Source organism: Chamaea fasciata, unplaced genomic scaffold (genome assembly GCF_029207755.1).
Source record: "Chamaea fasciata isolate MVZ Bird 193981 ecotype frontalis unplaced genomic scaffold, bChaFas1.0.hap1 SCAF_6, whole genome shotgun sequence".
NCBI lineage: Eukaryota > Metazoa > Chordata > Aves > Passeriformes > Sylviidae > Chamaea > Chamaea fasciata.
Window position 1 is genome coordinate 72,605,255 of NW_027094091.1, and position 17,176 is coordinate 72,622,430.

At 41.4% G+C, this 17,176-nt stretch overlaps 3 protein-coding genes across 5 annotated transcripts in view; 1 reads left to right on the forward strand and 2 right to left on the reverse strand.

Annotated features, from left to right (window-relative positions):
* USP53 (ubiquitin specific peptidase 53) overlaps positions 1-9,965 on the forward strand; it is a 29,472-nt gene extending 19,507 nt beyond the window's left edge. For all 3 annotated transcript variants that reach the window (XM_066184873.1, XM_066184872.1, XM_066184870.1), the window contains 3 exons: positions 528-601; positions 5,405-5,516; positions 6,293-9,965. In XM_066184873.1, coding sequence (XP_066040970.1) covers positions 528-601; positions 5,405-5,516; positions 6,293-7,289 — 1,183 coding nt within the window. In that variant the 3' untranslated portion in view covers positions 7,290-9,965. The remainder of the gene's footprint in view (positions 1-527; positions 602-5,404; positions 5,517-6,292) is intronic.
* A 1,449-nt stretch (positions 9,966-11,414) lies between these two features.
* On the reverse strand, positions 11,415-13,018 carry LOC136290789 (uncharacterized). Its single transcript, XM_066185097.1, has 3 exons — positions 12,966-13,018; positions 12,332-12,673; positions 11,415-12,000 (listed from the first exon to the last, which is right to left on the reverse strand). The coding sequence occupies exons 1-3, from the start codon at positions 13,016-13,018 to the stop codon at positions 11,739-11,741; spliced, it is 657 nt and encodes a 218-aa protein (XP_066041194.1). The 3' UTR covers positions 11,415-11,738.
* A 1,289-nt stretch (positions 13,019-14,307) lies between these two features.
* Positions 14,308-16,248, reverse strand: FABP2 (fatty acid binding protein 2). The gene is made up of 4 exons (XM_066185072.1): positions 16,167-16,248; positions 15,342-15,514; positions 14,641-14,748; positions 14,308-14,416 (listed from the first exon to the last, which is right to left on the reverse strand). The coding sequence occupies exons 1-4, from the start codon at positions 16,231-16,233 to the stop codon at positions 14,366-14,368; spliced, it is 399 nt and encodes a 132-aa protein (XP_066041169.1). The 5' UTR covers positions 16,234-16,248; the 3' UTR covers positions 14,308-14,365.
* Positions 16,249-17,176: the final 928 nt, after the last annotated feature.

Sequence of the window (17,176 nt, forward strand, 5' to 3'; positions counted from 1 at the left end):
TTTGTTTTTAACCCCATTCTTCATGTTTCTTTCAGTATTTCTCTTTTTTTCCTGTCCTTTCAATAACAGTTTTCTTTTTTTTTAATTGAACTTTTGCCTCTGTGTATCTTCTTCCCTGCCTTACTCTTACAGAAGGTAGAAATTGGCAGGGTGTTTGTCAGCTCCCTATCTGGATTAGTAATGCATGTTTTCTACTTATCTGACCCAGCAAGATTTAGTAAATCCTCTGATCCTTTTTTTTGTCTCCTTTTGGGTTTGTAACTGTGATCTTCCAGTTTTATTCCAGTTTGAGGGATAAAAAAAATACATGGAAATCCCTAAGAATGAGATACCAAGTGGCAATCACAACTTAGAATAATATTTATTATCAAAACAAAGAATTAATGAATAGCAAATTATGAGATTAGGAAAATGGACAAGATGGAATGTTGGTTAACAGGTTACACTTACTTGAGATATTGATACCTACAAATAAATTGAATTAATGACCAGTGGTGTCTGTGATCACATATATGCTTCTTTTACAGTGAACAGAACTTGCCAACCAAAAAAGCAGACAGTGTGGTACATTCAGTACCTCAGCAGAACAGAAGCTTCCATGGTAAGAACCCACATAGTAGATATACCAGAATTTCTCTTCCTCCCAGCCCCAAAACCCAAAAAGCCCTAACGGAGATGACATGGTATTTTGGTTCACTCCCTGTGGTTTCCCCAGAAGTTCTTCTAGGAGATGTTTTTGGTGGATACGAAGCAAGACTTTTTTTTTTTTTTTTTTTTATGTCTGGGTGAACTGTGGCACCATTTGTTTTCCTCCTAGATATGAAAGCAGTATCAGGAAGAAACACTTCTAATAAGGAAATCTACTTCCTTTTACATACTAATATGTCTGCTGGGGTTTTATAAAGTTGATAAATGCCTTGGCATATAAATATTATAGGTCAGCCTGAGGCCAGCCAAAATCATTATCTGCAGTTGCTGAAACAATGGGAGGGTGCTTGTACAAAGAGGGGCAATAAATATTAGGCCACTTCCTCAGGAAACATTTGATTTTTATAGATATCATGCTTCTTTTCAAATAAAGTATAGTATAGTTTCTCCTAGGACTTAAAGTGGGGGTGTTGCCACACCACTTAAATCTTTTCTGTCCTTATTCTAATTTGGTGCAGAGAGAGAGCTAATTTGGTGTTTGCTTATTTTGACAACACAAAACAAACAAACAAACCACCACCAACAGAATGAATGAACACCAACCCTCTCCCCCCCCAAAACAAACAAACAAACAAAACTCCAAAAACAAACAACCCCCCCCCCCCACCCAAAACAACAAAAATGAGTAGCATGGAATGCAAAGGTCTGGTTTTGCATGAGAATTTTTCTGCTTTAGTTCTGTACTATACCATTCTTATCAAACACAGTTGGATAGGAAAAAGAAAAAAAAACACATTAAAAATACTTAAAATACTCTTTAGCCATGAAAAATGAGTGGGTTATAGTAATGGACTGTTCTCTGGAAAGAGTACTTTAAAATACTTAAAGCTTTCAATACTTAACGCATCCTACATTTTCTTTAAAAAGTGTGTTGATTCCATGTGATCCTCCAAGATAGCCTAAAGAAATTGATGATAGGATCCCACCTATTCAGTTATTCTAATTCAGTAACTAAATATTAAATAGCTTCTTGTAAAAAATGCATGTATTTAGCTCCATTTTGGAAAATAATACTTCTAAGGGAAGTGATTAAAGGACCAGAAAGAGATCTGAAGAATTTGATAATTGTACATGTATGTGGGGTTAAAGATTTCTTTGGACTCAGTTTTTGAGTTGTCAGAAAGTGTGTCAGGACACCTTTGGCAAGGACAACAGCAGTCATTTACAGGTATCGGTGTTATTACCTTCTGTTCCATTTCTGAATATTACAAATGAGACGTGGATTGGTAGGTAAATGCCAGACAGACTCCCAGAAAACAGGACTTTAAAAAACAAATGCTCAGTCCTTTCTGAGAGAGGAATGGAATGTAAGGGATCTTTGTTAGGCTCTCATGGCAACTCCAAAGAAATATGTCTGAGTGGTTTTTTTGTGTGGAAAACTTCTTATGGAAATAATGTTGGACTTCTAATTATGCCCACCGTTTGTATAACTGTGCTTTACCAGCTCCTTGTTCTTCACTGGAGCTGAATGGGGCTACTGTTCAGCACTTGAGGAATTCTGTCCCTGACTTACAAAAATAAACTTATTGTCAGAACATTATAAAGATAGAAACACTGGATCACACAGTGATTGGGAGAGCACATGGCTGCTCCTTACACAGGCAGTAAGCAGTGGATAACTGTAGTACTGAAGCAAAGGTCCCACGAGGCCAGTCCCACAAATTGTGTGGTCAGATTTTGGCAGGAAAATGTAAATATTGAGTAAGCAGATGTAGTATCCATGATTAATATTAACTACTTTGTGTTTCTGAAGTTTGAACTTGATAAGCTGAGGAGGCAATTTTTTTTTTTTTGAGTATAAAGAACTTGAGACACGAGCAGTGTGAGGGCAAAATTTCCAACCTCATGTTCTCCAAGTTAAAGAAAGATTACTAATTTTGATGGTTTTCCCATTGTTTTTTAATGGTTCTCCCAGTTCAATAGCATGAGACAACTCAAACTGAAATCTAGAATCATTCTGAAGGTCTGGTTAGAGTGTGAAGAAGAATCCAAATTGCCATTGCTTATGTGTCACTTCAGAAAACCCCACAAACCAACCATAAGTCCGAAAAAGACAGCTCATATGCTTAGGAAAATTGTACGTTTATAGGAATAATTTAAAACATGGAACTGCTCTTAAGGAAATCCAGCTCTTACCCTTATGGTGCAGTCAATGTACATTAATGTCAAGTTTAAAGAAATGAGTAGAGAATTAAAGCTTGTAGCGATCTAGTTTACTTACCATGAAATAGAAACAAATAAATGCTTTACTGGAGTGTTTTTAAATGATAAAGCAAAGATACCTATGAAAGGTTTTGCAACTGAATGTTGCTCCAAAAGTAAAGTTTCTAGAATATAAGGATTTGAAATTTTTTAAAAAAAAATTTTAAAGAAGATTGGTCACTGTATTTCAGAAATAATATTCCATTTTGGACAAGTTATAACATACTTACTTCCTTGACAGGGAGGTGGTTGTTATTCCACATTTCCAAAACTTCCAATAAGTTTGCCTGTAATTTCAACTGAATACAGAAAATATCTGGGCTAAGAGAGAGGGATTTGCTACAGTATTTGCTACAATAAGTATTACGCTTAAGTATTATGCTTGTTGGGTTTTTTATTGACAACTTAGAAAATATTTTTAAAAAAATCTAGGACATCTGCAGCTAAAACCCATAAAGAGGAAGTTGAATTTAACGTGGAGTTGAGTTTTTGTTGGGGTTTTGTATTTATTCTCTTTTGGGATTTTTTTTCCCACAGAAGCTGGACTTGGCAGATTTTTGCACATGATCTCTCTGTGTAAATGGAGATATGAGAAAAGACCTACTTGTAGGCTTTGTCCTACCTGTAGAATGGATGTTAATCTCTTGAAAATCTGCCTGGACTACCCATATGTGAAAATAGATGTCTGTAAATCTTTAAAGCAGGCCGGTTTATATGTCAGAACACAATTACCTGTCATTTATTGCTCAGCTCTTAGTGACCCATTGATAAGCATGCCGGGCTCCAGCTGAGCAGGGCTCTTGTGTCCCATATTTAGGCTTGCAGAGAACGTAGAGCCAAAATTCCCAATCGAGCCGGCGTCTGGTTTTAACCGTGCATGGCCGTCCTGTCAGCAGATGGGAAAATAACACATCTATTTTTAAGCTGGCCGGAATTCGGCGGGCACGGAGCACCTGGCGCGGCTGGATGTGCCCGGGGGAGCCGCTGGCTGGCCTGCGCTGCCGTCTGCCGGCCGTCTGCGGCACTGCCCCGGGAGCCTGCCACGGCTCCGGGAGCGGGGCTTGCACTGCAAACCATCCCAGCCTGCAGCACAACCAACGGAGCGTTTCTGGGGGAAATGAAACCTCCGCGGCGCTTATCTCACTGTTAGGCAGCTCCGTGGCATGCAGGCGGTTTGGAACTCAGGTTAATTACTTGTCCCTTGCATGGGCTCATTCAGTAAGAATATTTTCTCATAAATGATATTTCTAAGGTTGTGGTGTTGTTTATTGTGACATTTTTTATTAATTTTTTTTCATCTCAAGACTCGAGGAAAGCCATATGGGGGGGGCTTTGTCTCTTGTGCTGTGTGCTGCTTTAGCCTCTACTACTTGTGTTCTTGATCAAAGTTTTCATGTCTTTAAGACTCCTATCACCTAAAGATAGGGCAGATACTGACCCTCAAAACAAGTATCACCAAACAGCAACACCCAAAGTTTTCAGTTTAGTTCTGCTCCATTGTTGGGGTTTTGGCTCATAGGTTCATGAGTCTAAAGTTCCAAGACTTTAAATACTTAAACTTAGGGAAACAAGTGAAATAGGCGTAGCAGTTACAAGTCTAGTCTGTACATGGACAAAATATGCCATTATATTAATAGTAATAATGATAAAAATATAAAGCCGTTCCTTTGAGTGGCTTCAGAGCAGGTGACTGATATTAATGGGCTAGGACTGATAATCATGGCACTAGGAAGACTTTGAGTACCTATCTCTAAACAAATAGACTGCCGCTTCTCACTTGCCAAGTGAATGTTCTATTCTGTGTGGTGTTGACACAAATACTTCAATGCTTCCTTTATTTCCTGCTCACTAGGAGCTGCCTTGTTCCGAACTTGTGTATTTTCAGGGAATGATTCTTTGCCTGGGAATAAAAGGAGCTTCTGGAGTGGGAGTGCAGTAGTGCTGGTCCAGGCACTCAGTGCTGTGTGTTTAGGGCACGTGGGTGACAGTGCCCTTTGTCTGCCCAGTCTGCTCTAGGGTTTGAGTTGATAAAAACCCACAAACGACAGAACAACCTAGACCACCCCCAATCTCTGCAGCAGTTGTTCCATTCAATTATTGTAACACAAAATGGATTTTTAGAAGTCATAGTTCTTATTCTGTAATTTAAATGGCTTTGAATGTTTGAATAAACAGCCTTTTAAGAAAAACTTCCTTTGAAAATGTGCTTTTAGCCAGATTAAACATTAAGGTGATCTTGAGAACATGTCTAGAGGACTTCAAAACTGTAATAATTACCTATTTTCTGGTAACAAGAAAACGCAGAAAATTTCCTCCAGATTCTAAGATTTGGTCTTCCGTGACAGATTATCTTCATAATTTTTTTTTTTTGATTAATCTCAAATCTTGAAAGAGATTGTCCTGTTGTATTTTGTTAGTTTCTGTAATCTCTGAGGAATTACAAAGAAGGAATTGGATTGTGCATCTGTTAATTTTGAAATATTTTATTTTCTAGCCCCAGATTTGAGGAAAGACCAGATCAATTCTGAAGTTAACTACAGACCTCATCCTCATGTTGGTTTCCCAACAGAATTACACTTGCAGGTGCCCAGTCCTCCAGTAAAGAGGTAACCAGTGCTGGCATATTCCTCTGTAATAGTTTAAGAAATACTGATTTCTCTTACGTCACATATGAAGCATTGATGAGTTAAGGCACTCAATATTTTTGACAGGCAATTCCTTTTGAATCTTGCATGACTGATGGGTCTAAATTCTCTCTGTCTTTAATTTTGATGCTGACAATGTCACCAAATAGCTTAGATGGTTTGAAACCATCTTAGCAGAAACAGAGGGATTTAATGTTTTTCTGTTTGGAATTATATGCAACATGCAGTGATTAACCAATTTGTGGTTAGTGCAGTCACCCCATAAAGCTTTGAAAAGTTTGTCTGGAAGGGGGGGGAAAGTTAATTTGTGTTTAGAAGCTACTGCTGTATCTTCTTGTTTCTAATATGAACTCTAGGTGCTCAGTATCTCCTAAAAATCAAGAATCTAAATACAAAATTATCAACTTAAAAGTGGCATCCAATATTTGAAAAGTGGATGTATCAGAGTCACAAGGATGTTTAGAAGAGAGCAGAGGTCATATTTAACATAGTCCTGAATGTTGAAGGAATTTATCCTACCTTCTTGGGGCACATTTACATTTCAAATGAAAGAAACTCTGGAGTCATTTAATACAACTCAAACTCCAAGGGCTGTATCTTACTGAACAGATCCTATTTCTCTTGTCAGTTTGAATCTTTCAGCAGTTTACCAAGGCTGCGTTTGAAAACATCCGTGTTATCTAAGCCTTTTCCTATGTTTTACAGATACTCATATCCTGCATGGTTTTGTATTTCAGAGCTGAAATGCCTGAGACCAACAGGAAGATTTTCCCATCATCAGCTCTCCAGCCAGTTGTCAAGGAGATTGTGAAGTCAGAGAGCAGGAACAAGGCAGACGAGCCCAGCTCCTCGGAGTGGCTTCCCGCGGACAGGCAGGTGACCGTGCCGCCGTACGGTGCGGACAGCGTGTCCCACCCCTTCCCAGACAACGCCTGCGGCAGGAAGCCGATCCACAGCGACTTTCCCCTCCCTGCCCAGCCGCAGTCCCATCACACAAGAGCTGTGTCCCATCACACTCTGGGTGCCAAGGTGGGGCTGCTGCCCTGTGCGCATCAGAACCTGCCGGAAAGGCCAGCGGTGCTGCCCGCCCCTCCCAGCGAGCACACTGGGCACCTGCTCCGGAGGGCAGATCCCCTCTGGGTGCCTGAAGCCGTGTACCAGAATATTCCTCCCCCCTTACCTCCAAAGAAATATGCTCTGAGCACTTTGGCAGGATCCGAGAATAACTGTGTTGTGGATGTAAAATCAATGGAAGCGCTGCAAAATAATCCTTTAAGGCAAACAGGTGCACCTTCAAAATCTGCATCAGAAGCAAGTGCAGTCCCAGCTGAACAAAGGCTTAAAGAGCCCTTTCCAAGGAACGAAGTGTTTGTTCATAAACCGGATTCTCCACCTCGCTTACCTGTTAATGAGTTCTGGACCGTATCTGAAAACATGCTGAAGAAAGGATCTCGTCACACGGGACCCAGCCCTGGCTATGTGGATGGGAACGACAGCGTGTCCCTAACCACTTATTTCTCAGTAGACAGCTGCATGACTGACACCTACAGGCTGAAGTACCACCAGAGGCCCAAGCTGTATTTCACAGAGAGTGGAAGCTTCCACAAGGAGAAGCATCCTCCAGCAGCTGCAGTAGATCTGAATGCCACATACCCCGCCACTCTAGAGCCCAGGCATCCCACCCCCGAACAGAGGTACAAGGCAAATGCAGAAGGAATACACTGCAGTCGATAGGTTCTTCAAGAAATCCACACCTGGATGTGACTTTGGCATTTCCTGCAGTCTGTAAGGGGACACAGCCTTGCACCTCTGTGTGTGTGTGTGGGGGGGATAACCAAATACCCGGCTGACTGGACTTGTTTGGGAGTTGTGACTGTTCAAACAAATATGCAAACAGAGGCCAACAGAGAAGAGGTGCTAAACTTGTTGGTTCTTTGACTTGTTACTCTAGTTGCCTTAATGCTTACCTCTGTTACTCAGCTTGTCTTCTTCAGTTTGTATTCCATGTGGTCCCTTGGGGTGTGCACACCTTGCAGCAGCGGGACTGGCTGGATGTCACTAATTCTGAAAGATCTGGTTAGCTGCAGTGTAAGAAGTGTTCCTTCAGACTGTGATCACTCTCTTCTTAGACTAACAAAAGGGATAAGCATGCTACCACAACTAATGCAGCATATGTAGTTGTAACAGAGCAGTATTTGTCCTCAGAGGTAGGAGGAGGTGACATGGTTTTTTCAACTGATGTCACTCAAGAGTCTGTGCTTTCACAAACCTTCAAGTGTCTTTAATGCAAGTTTACCCAAAGGATTTATTTTTTATTTGAAAAGCCTTAATAATAATAATAATATTTCTTTAAAAACCACTTTGGTTTGCAAGTGTTAAATAAGACTTTCAAAGGGAATTGAAGTAAACTGCAGTAATACTTTCCTATTAATACCCCTGCTCTGTTAGTGTACATTTTCAAACACATTTATCAGATTTGTTCACCCTTTAAGCTGTATACTTATTAAATTTAACTTCCTAAGTTCCAAACCAGTATAACAGAATAGGATGCTGATTTTAGATACCGTTATGCAACTATGAAAGATTAATTTTGTTACATTTTAGAAGTAATTCCTACTTACATTTAGTTCTGACTTATTCTACAATTGCATGTAAAGTCAGTGCTGCTATTTATTGAACTCCCCTTTTTTCCAGCTTGGCATTTTGGTTCATGGGGATCACACATTTGATTTTTTAAAATTTTTTGTTTTCACTTACATGTTTTCCCATTTGGGACAATCCTACACGTGGATATGATCGGCATTAGCGGATCAGGCTGAATGTGCTGCCAGACTGGCGGCTAAGGGGGCATGGAAAGACGAGGTTCCTCTTTCTCTGCTCTCTCACTCTGTCTCCAGTTTTGGCAGCTCTGGAGTTTACCTTGTCTTTTGTTAACCTGACTTATCTCAGTGACAAGGAAGAAGGTTTATTTGGCTTTTATTTGGTTAGTTAAATCAGTGCACAGAAATGTCTAGTGAGTGCTGAGGCAGCGTCAGCAAAGCCTGACACAACCCAAAAAGGCAAAACTTTTCCACTGTTCACATTAGAGTGTTAACTTGGGGTGCTGCTGATTACACTTAAACATCAATGCCTTTTATTATGAAAATAATGCAAGAAGGTTAAATATGCATAATAAACACTCTTACTTGTACTGTTAGTCAGAAAGGCTTTTTTTCATGTTTATAACCTTATGTACACGTGTTTCAGTACTTCAACCAAATGATGGCAATTGTTTAGCACAATTATCCAAATGTTTAATTAAACATTTAAATAGTAGTTTTGGTTATTCTGTGGCAAGGTGAGTTTTGTTGGTTTTTTTAAAAAATAACATCTACCTTACAGCAGAACTGGAGTATTATATATATGCAACAAACCAGGTATCTCAGATTAACCTTCTTTCTACCTTCTTGATCAAAATTCCTTGTAGCACTTGGGGAGAAAAATGAATTCTAGAATTTATAGTGAAAATAATATGCATGTTTCTGTACGGCTGCTAATAAACAGCAACTTAAACAATGATCCTTTTGTAAGAAAATCAGTTGAATACAGAAGAACACTAAAAACGTAAGAATTTGGGTGATTCCTATTGTAATATTTTTAAGAGAGATTCCAGAACCTGTAAATTCAACTTTTCTAGTTCATCTAGCCATGTTACATAATATAAAAAGCCAGTTAAGTACAACTGTCCTCTACTACCTGTGTAAAAATGAAGATTATTGGAATTTGTAAATAATGTACAATTTGTAAAATGTTTTGCAAAAAAACAACAAAAAAAACCCCTTGTATTTGAAATGACAGTATTTTAATGTATGGATAACACAGCAACAACTGTGAATGATGTTAGAACACTTGTTTTTAAACACGCATACCAACGTTGCTACTTCTGTACCACGAGCAATATGAATGCCTCTGACTGATACCAATGAACTCTGCTCCCAGTAAGCACAACTGGTAAACTCCTCTCTAAAGTATCTGCAGTAACTTGTAGGTGTACTTCAGTCTCCTGGCTTAGTTTGGAACAATCTTACCAGACAGCTTCCTCTGTGACCCATGTTTACCAGGTATTTCATGATTAAACAGACTGCTAATCAAGGCACCTTCGTTTTTATATTTGACTCTGCACTCCGTGTCTGTATGTACGTAATATTGCTAACTAATATGTGATAACTCGTTTTAACTTACCTAGGGTGCCTATTTATTTTTTTATAAATGTCCCCCTCCAGCTATAGATTTGTATAAGAAGCCTAGACAATTTTTGTAACAGTAAAGATATTAACAAGTCTTGTAATTAATATATTTTTCAGTCTTTAGAATTATTTACTTGCAAAGTTCTACTTGTTCAAAATATCAAGATAAAAATTTAAAATCTTTGGTGTCTGTTCTTTTTGTGTTCCAAGTTAAAAAAAAAAAAAATTGCTTTCCAGAACTACATTTTTCACGTGACAGATAATGCTACTAATGGTTGAAAGTTTTTGTGGAGGTGGTGGTTTGGTTAACTTTTCTGAACAGTAAGGTTCATCTTTTGAAATATTTGTTCATAAAGCTATTAAATGGATTAAACTTTTAAAATAGCTATGAAAAGCATAAAGCCATTTTTATACCATGATCCCATAGGCTTGGTGACAAGTGATTGACAGATATATGTGCTACCTTACTATCTTTACTAGAAATAAGCAAAATTTGCCTGCATCTGTGTAAGAGCTTAAGAGCTCCATGTGCCTTTGGAATAGCTGGAGCTCAGTGCAGCACAAGCCTGCACTTTGTTAGCTCTTAAGTTTTCTAAGATAAGCAAAACCTTTTATGTCAGATCTGTCTGAAGGAGAAGTGGAAGATACTTTGATATTCAACTTTCTATGCCTTAATAGCCTTTAAATCTCACCTGTCTTCCTTATCAAAAAAGAAATGGAGCAACATTCCAGTCCTTTCCTGATAGGTTGTTCCCTGGGCATTTGGCTTGTGAGGTCATGCCAGACAGGGGTAAGAAAAGGCAGTGAATGTGGGGAACTTATCACTTTAATGGCCCCATTTAAAAAACTGGAACCCCCACTCTTGTGTTTGGAGAATGCAGTTAGTTCAGGGCTCCTGTGCACCTTGAGTGAAGATCTCTGAACCCACTGATCTCACAGGTACCAGCAGCCAAGATGCTAAATGCTAGCAGGGCACAGCATCTCTGTTCTTACAGCACCGTTCTGACACAGGAAACAAATGACTGCCAATAGCACAATTGTCTTAACAATTGAATAAAAATAAAAGGAAAGAGCATCTATTTTTGCATTCCAAATCCTATCTAACCTCATTGTGGCCCATTTTCATTCGTTGTGTGGGAAGACACTGAACTACGCTGCACTTCCAGGTCTCTGCTATCTAGTTATTTTGTTATATGTACTCCTGGGGGAAAAAAATCAACCAAGCATGGATTGTACTTTTCAGAATTAGAAATTAGTATTCCCAAGAGAAAAATGCTAAAGAAAACTGAACTCCCTTCACTCACAGCTTGGAAACTTCCCCTAACCCTGCCCTGCAAAAAGCTCACTCCATGTGCTCAGCTTCTTTCTTTCTCCCAAGACTGCAAGAGACTCCTGCCTTTAACACAGGTTTGAAAGTCTCCCTCAAGTGAGACAGTGGAAATTGATGTTGAAACCTCTTAATTACCTGTCACTGTCTACTTATAGCCATCAATGGACAGTGAGGAGGAGGGATTTTTATGTGTCATCTGCCAGTGACTCAAGGCTGCTCTTGTCAGCTCTTCCTTCACAGTTTCTAGCAAGGAAATCAGAACCTGATTTATCTGAATCAGTAACTGAGGACAGGACACTGCTGCTGGGTTAAACATTGATGTGTTTATATATATATATATATATATATTTATAAATACTGAGCCTGAGAGGGCTCAGTAACTGCTGAAGGTAAAGAAAGAAAAAACACAGGACAGTGTAACAGAAAACCAACCACCATCAACCCATCAGGATGAACTTTTTGGAAGTAGAACCCCTGGCCAAGCTTCATCTGTTGGGTCTGAGTTACAACTTCAGTGTACACAAGAGCTGGGTTTTATTCTCAGCCACTCTGCAGGGTGTCCTTTCAGTGGATTTTATTCAAACACTCCATACTTCCATTTCTGCACAACAGACCTTTAGGTACTAATCACAAAAGCACGGTCAGTCTGTCGTACCTGAACTTTAAGGCACAGTTTAGGACACACGAAGAGGATACAGGTAAAACCTGAACGGTTAACACTTGTGACACACAAAGATCTATCACAATACAGTATAAAAATGTGCCTCTTCCACCGAGACTCAAGTGGGGTCGTGTTCTCAGCTGCTTATCCCGCACAAATGGTTCTCCTCTTCCACCGACTGTGTTCGTAAGGTGCGAATAGGTGAGAATTCCCTTGGTGGCAATGGCCCTACAGGAAACAGAAAAGGTCTAGTTATATTCGTAGTGCTGTACAGCCCTTCGGAGAATACTGACATCAGTCACACCTCCTGAACGAAGAGCGGATAACGAATCTCACAAACAAAGCTGGGGCTGATTTGGAATTAGTTTCCAGTTTTCTGAGAGGCATTTGTGCTCCCGAGGCCTTCTGAGGCGGGGCTGTGGCAATGCCAAGGCTGCTCCCAGAGGCCCGCTCCTGAAGCGGACCCTTCCCTCCACGGGGCAGAGCCCGTCGGGGCTCACCGACCGACCGACGGACGGATGGACGGACGGACGGACCACCCCCGAACGCCGCTCCTCACCTGGACCGCGCCATCAGGGCAGCAGGTAGATGAGCAAGAAAAGCGCCAGGTCGAAGAGGACGAAGAGCCACAGGTCCAACCAGTAGGACTGTCCCGACAGGGATGGTGACAGCACCCGCCCACCATCGTCCTGCTCCCGCTCCTGCCGGTCCTGCTCCCGCAGCCGCCGCCGCGCCGCCACCTCCATCTCCTCGGGGGAAAGAGGAGCAGCGCGGCGGCCCCACCGCGCAGGCGCCACAGGCTCTTCCGGGTGTGGCGCCAATGAGAACGGAGCGCACGTACCGCGGCCACGCCCCCGAGATCACGCGCGGCGGCCCCGCCCCTCCCGCCTCAGGCACTGCCCTGCCCTTCCCACCTTAGGCAGAGCTCCACCATTTCCGCCTCAGGCACCGCCCCGCCCCTCCCGCCTCAGGCAGGGCTCCACCATTCCCGCCTCAGGCACTGCCCTGCCCTTCCCACCTTAGGCAGAGCTCCACCATTTCCGCCTCAGGCACCGCCCCGCCCCTCCCGCCTCAGGCAGGGCTCCAGCATTCCCGCCTCAGGCACTTCCCCGCCCTTCCCGCTTCAGCCAAAGCTCCCCCGTTCCCGCCTCAGGCATGGCTCTGCCCTTCCCGCCTCAGCCGAAGCCCCTCACACGCGCTTCAGGCAAAGCCCTGACCCTCCCGCCTCAGGCACCGGCCCCGCCATTCCCGCCTCGGGCGCCGCCTTGAAAGGCGGGCTCTTGCGGTAAACGCGCGGGACATGATAAGTCGTGCTTGTCCCTCTGTTGTTGGGTCAAGTGATGTTTGGGGTGGCTTCCCCAGTGCTGGTGACTGACATTCCTTCCTGCCCTCTGGCGGCTGCTCCCTGCCAGGTGAGCTGCGGGTCCTGGGGAAGAGCAGGCGGTCAGCCCTGTCAGACCGTGCTGGTCTTGTCCTGCCGCCCGTGCTGGGGCTTGTGTGGAAATAAACATTGACGAATTCGGCCCGATGCGGTTTCTTGGAGAGCAGACGATGCCCTGAGAAAAACTAGAAGACCTTTCGGGAAATCGTGTTGTGAAGAAGTTTAGGAAAATGAAAATTGTTTTAAGATACACTCTTCTCCTTGAAGGTTAGTTGGACCTTGTGCACGGAATAAACGTGCGAAAGTTTTCACGTAGATAGTGTATTCTGTTACGCTCTATTTGCACCACAGCTGCAGGCGTAAATAATAAATGAAGTGGCACAACCTTATGCCACACTCACAGCTGGGATGTGCCACCCTCAGTCCTTCCAGTTCACTCCGTATTGAAATCAGGGCTGTTATTTTCGTATCCAGAGGAAAGACCAGGGACCCAGGAGTGTGTGAAACAAAACCCTTCTCTTGTAGCTATTACCCCTTTTTTAGCCTCAGTATTGGGAGATATTAAGAGATTTTACTAAGACATAAGGCAGATTGCGAGCAGGTGCTTCTGAACAGAGCTTCCTTTTCTTTAACAAGCACTTAAGGGTAGCAGTTTTCCTTTAAAAGTTCTGTCAATAGAAATAAGGATGGATTTGTCTTTATATAGCAAGTATTGGTTAAGCATGTGTAGTAGATGAAGAATGTCCGAGATTTTGGGCAAAACAATGGCAGTACTTCCCTCTTAAGCCTTGTCCCCATTAGTATTATCTCCTTTAAATTTGGTTTTCCTAGAATTCTGTACAGTATTAAATTCACAGAGAAACTGTTTCTCAGTATAAATACCTCCGTAAGGAAACTGAGTTTCCATTTGAGAGCTTGTGCAAAAAATATTGAAGTTCTGCTCGTGCAAAATAGTTTCTGCAGCCTTTTGTATTGTGACAGTTCGGTGGGACTTGGTACAGAAGACAAAGTTTTAGCATTTGGTAATGGGAGTTTGTTCCTCCAAGGCAAAACAGTGACATAAAGAACTACCCCTTGTTTGCAGCAGGGCTGGGTAACTGCAGCTGTGGAGGTGCTGTGAGGGGATGGAAAGGGATAAACAACGACACAGAGGATGCTTAGAAAAGGGTCTTTTATTGTTTCTTCATTCTGGTGCAGTTGTGTGTGAAGCGTTTAGCCCCTTTTGAAGAATCTCTTGGACTCAACTCCTTCATATAAATAGGTCTGTTAAAAAAATCAGAAGGATAATCAGTGGCTGGAATTGCAAAGTTTCATTCCCCAGCTATGGTTCAGAGAGTTTTGGATTTTGTATAGGCGACTGAGAATTTTAACAAAAGATAAATGAAGTTATTTGGCTTAAAGAAAATATTTTCTACCTTTACAAAGCTCTTAAAACTTTTTCTGTTCATTCTGTTGCAAACTTGTGTGTAAATGACTTCTTCACTCACCTGAACGAGTTCATCACCCACGATTTCTCTGGTTGCTTTAAGTACTTTTCCGTTGTCTTTCCTGGTAAACGTGGCCACAAGTTTATTTCCTTCCAGGGTCCAAGCACCCTGTGGTGGGAAAAACCACAAATATTTCGCAGCAGTTACGACACTGATATATTTTATAGGCTGTAGAATACTTAAAAGTGAAAAAATATTCAAACAGTGTAATGATGTTTTGTAGAAAGGCTGTAAAAACGAAATTTTAATCAAACCATTGGCTTATTTAAATGCATAATAGCCAAGCCAGGTGTTTTTTACTGGCCAGTACACCTTATTTTAAATAATTGTATCAACGGAGATTTGTAATTTCCTAGAAATACCCACTCTGCACTCTAGGTGGTGGACTTGAGTATTAGAAGAAGTCGAATTGCAAATCACCTGGGTTTCATTTTGTGAAAATTGCTATTTTCTCTGCTTTTTGGGCTCTCAGGTACCCTGAGATCCATGGTGCAGTGTTGAACCTTTAACAGTAAAAACCCCCTTGTGCTTTGGTGTATAAACTGCAAGCATTCCTGAACAGTCAGCTTCAGGAAACTTTAACGTAATTCAGAAGTAAAATTTAAATTAAAAACTAGGAAGAAAATTATTCATCTTGAAACTTGCATGTTACAAAGTAATTATCACATAGTAAACATTGAACTGTGTAGGAGGACTCTTACAGAGAGTTCAGTCCCATCAGCCAGGCTGTACTCAAAGGTGACTCCCAGAGTAAATTCAATCTCTATGTTTCGGAAGTTGCTGTGTTCTTTGACAGTAAATTTGTCCCCATTTTGTTGGATGGTGATCTTCAGATTATCATGGGCTCCCAGCTTTCTTTTCATCATGCCAATACCTAAAAAAAATCAGCTAACATAAATCAGAAAAAAACCCCCAAATCTCTGGAGCATCATATTTGTCCCTTTTTAGTGAACTCTGTGTGGCCATCTGAGTTTATTCCAGCATTCTGACCCAAATTTTTGTTCTTCAGTTTTCATCCAGGCCATGTTCACTGGTGCACATATAATACAAATCACTGTCTTAACTGTGGTTATATTTATATATTTATATAATGGACAGTTTGTACAAACTTTATGTAAATAGCAGGATGTTAGAATTACTTGAATCAAGTGTTGCTCTGAAATTGAGGAATGATGATTTCCTCCCCGTGTCATTTTTAAACTGGTTTGGTGTTCTCAAAATAGTAGTCCAGCTATAGAATTCTGTTTAAAGTTTATCCACTCAAGTTGTCTGAGCCTTTCCCTCAAATCTAGACTAAAAGATTCTTTTTTTTCTGCTGAAATAAATATAGAATTAGTTAAGATACTTCAGATTAACACGGTGTAATTAAAATCAGAACATTTCTCAGCATCTTCCCCCCGGTGCCCCAGAATATTTTGAAGATAAATGCAGTGGCAGAGCAGCCAAGAGTGAAGGCACAGGCTGGCCCAAAGGTAGCTCTCAGACAGTTTGTACTGAGCTGGAGTGATTGGAAAGGTGAGCCTTACCCATTGCCTCCATGAACTTCTCATAGTTCTCGTTCCTGTCAATTTTCCAGGTGCCGTCGAATGCCATGGCTGTGCCTACAGGAGAGCTGCTCTGCAAGGGAGCAGGCTGTGCACAGGGAATTAATGCGCTGCCTTATCGGGAGAGCAATTCACAGGGTGATGTGGCTGAGTAAAGCTCACCTGGTGCACTGACCCCTCCAAAGAGAAATTTCCTGTAGATTAATCAAATTCCCAGTCCTGACAGTACTGCTTGCCGAGTTGTCTCCGATTGCCCTCAGATTATGACAGAATCTTTATTACTCATCTCGATTAACAATTGATAACGTTCTGTCCATCATGAGGAGTAAAACTCAGGTGTCTAGTGAAAGTAAAAATTAACAGCATTGCTTGACATTTTCTATCTCAGCTATATCTTCAAGCTTGTGGCAGAGTCTTCAGGCAACTGGAGGCAATATTATTTACCCAACGAAACAAACACGAGTCTCTACTTTGTCCATTATAATTTGTTTGGGGTCTGTTCTGCTCAGTGTAACAAACACGGGGCAGAGGATTTACTGGATGTCTGCAGGTTGTTTCAGAAAACTCTCCTCTTGCTGCATGTCTAACACTGAGCTGTGAAAATTGGGATGGTAGTCTCTATTCATGTGATCACTTTTTAATATATATAACTTAAATTCTCAGCAGCATCTACAAATGTTCTTCATTATAACACATTCAGTGAAGAAAGCAGCCAGATGGAAGGTATCCAGACTGTTTACTCCTAAGGGTGATGAGGGAGGTACCTCACAATGTGCATTTCACAAGAACAGTTAGGTCTTTGTGTGTAGTGCAGGTCTTTTCCCACAATTTCATGCAGTTTTTGATTACCTGCCTCCAAAGATGTTTTAGCCCATGCCCTGTGCTGTGCCAATCATGCATGCCCATCTTACCCTTCAGCCAGCTCAGGAAATGGGCAGACTTTATTCTAAGAGTCAGATTCTTTGTTTTTATGGCACTGCTGTGTATCTTGA

Coding starts and splice junctions, on each gene's coding strand:
- LOC136290789 (XM_066185097.1), bottom strand. CDS start 13,018: ATGGCGGGGCCGGTGCCTGAGGCGGGAGGGTCAGGGCTTTGCCTGAAG. Junction 12,674..12,965: donor GGGCTTTGCCTGAAGCGCGT/GTGAGGGGCTTC, acceptor TGGGAAGGGCAG/GGCAGTGCCTGAGGCGGGAG. Junction 12,001..12,331: donor GCCCTGATGGCGCGGTCCAG/GTGAGGAGCGGC, acceptor TGTTTCCTGTAG/GGCCATTGCCACCAAGGGAA.
- FABP2 (XM_066185072.1), bottom strand. CDS start 16,233: ATGGCATTCGACGGCACCTGGAAAATTGACAGGAACGAGAACTATGAG. Junction 15,515..16,166: donor GAAGTTCATGGAGGCAATGG/GTAAGGCTCACC, acceptor GATTTTTTTTAG/GTATTGGCATGATGAAAAGA. Junction 14,749..15,341: donor CTGATGGGACTGAACTCTCT/GTAAGAGTCCTC, acceptor TTCCCACCACAG/GGTGCTTGGACCCTGGAAGG.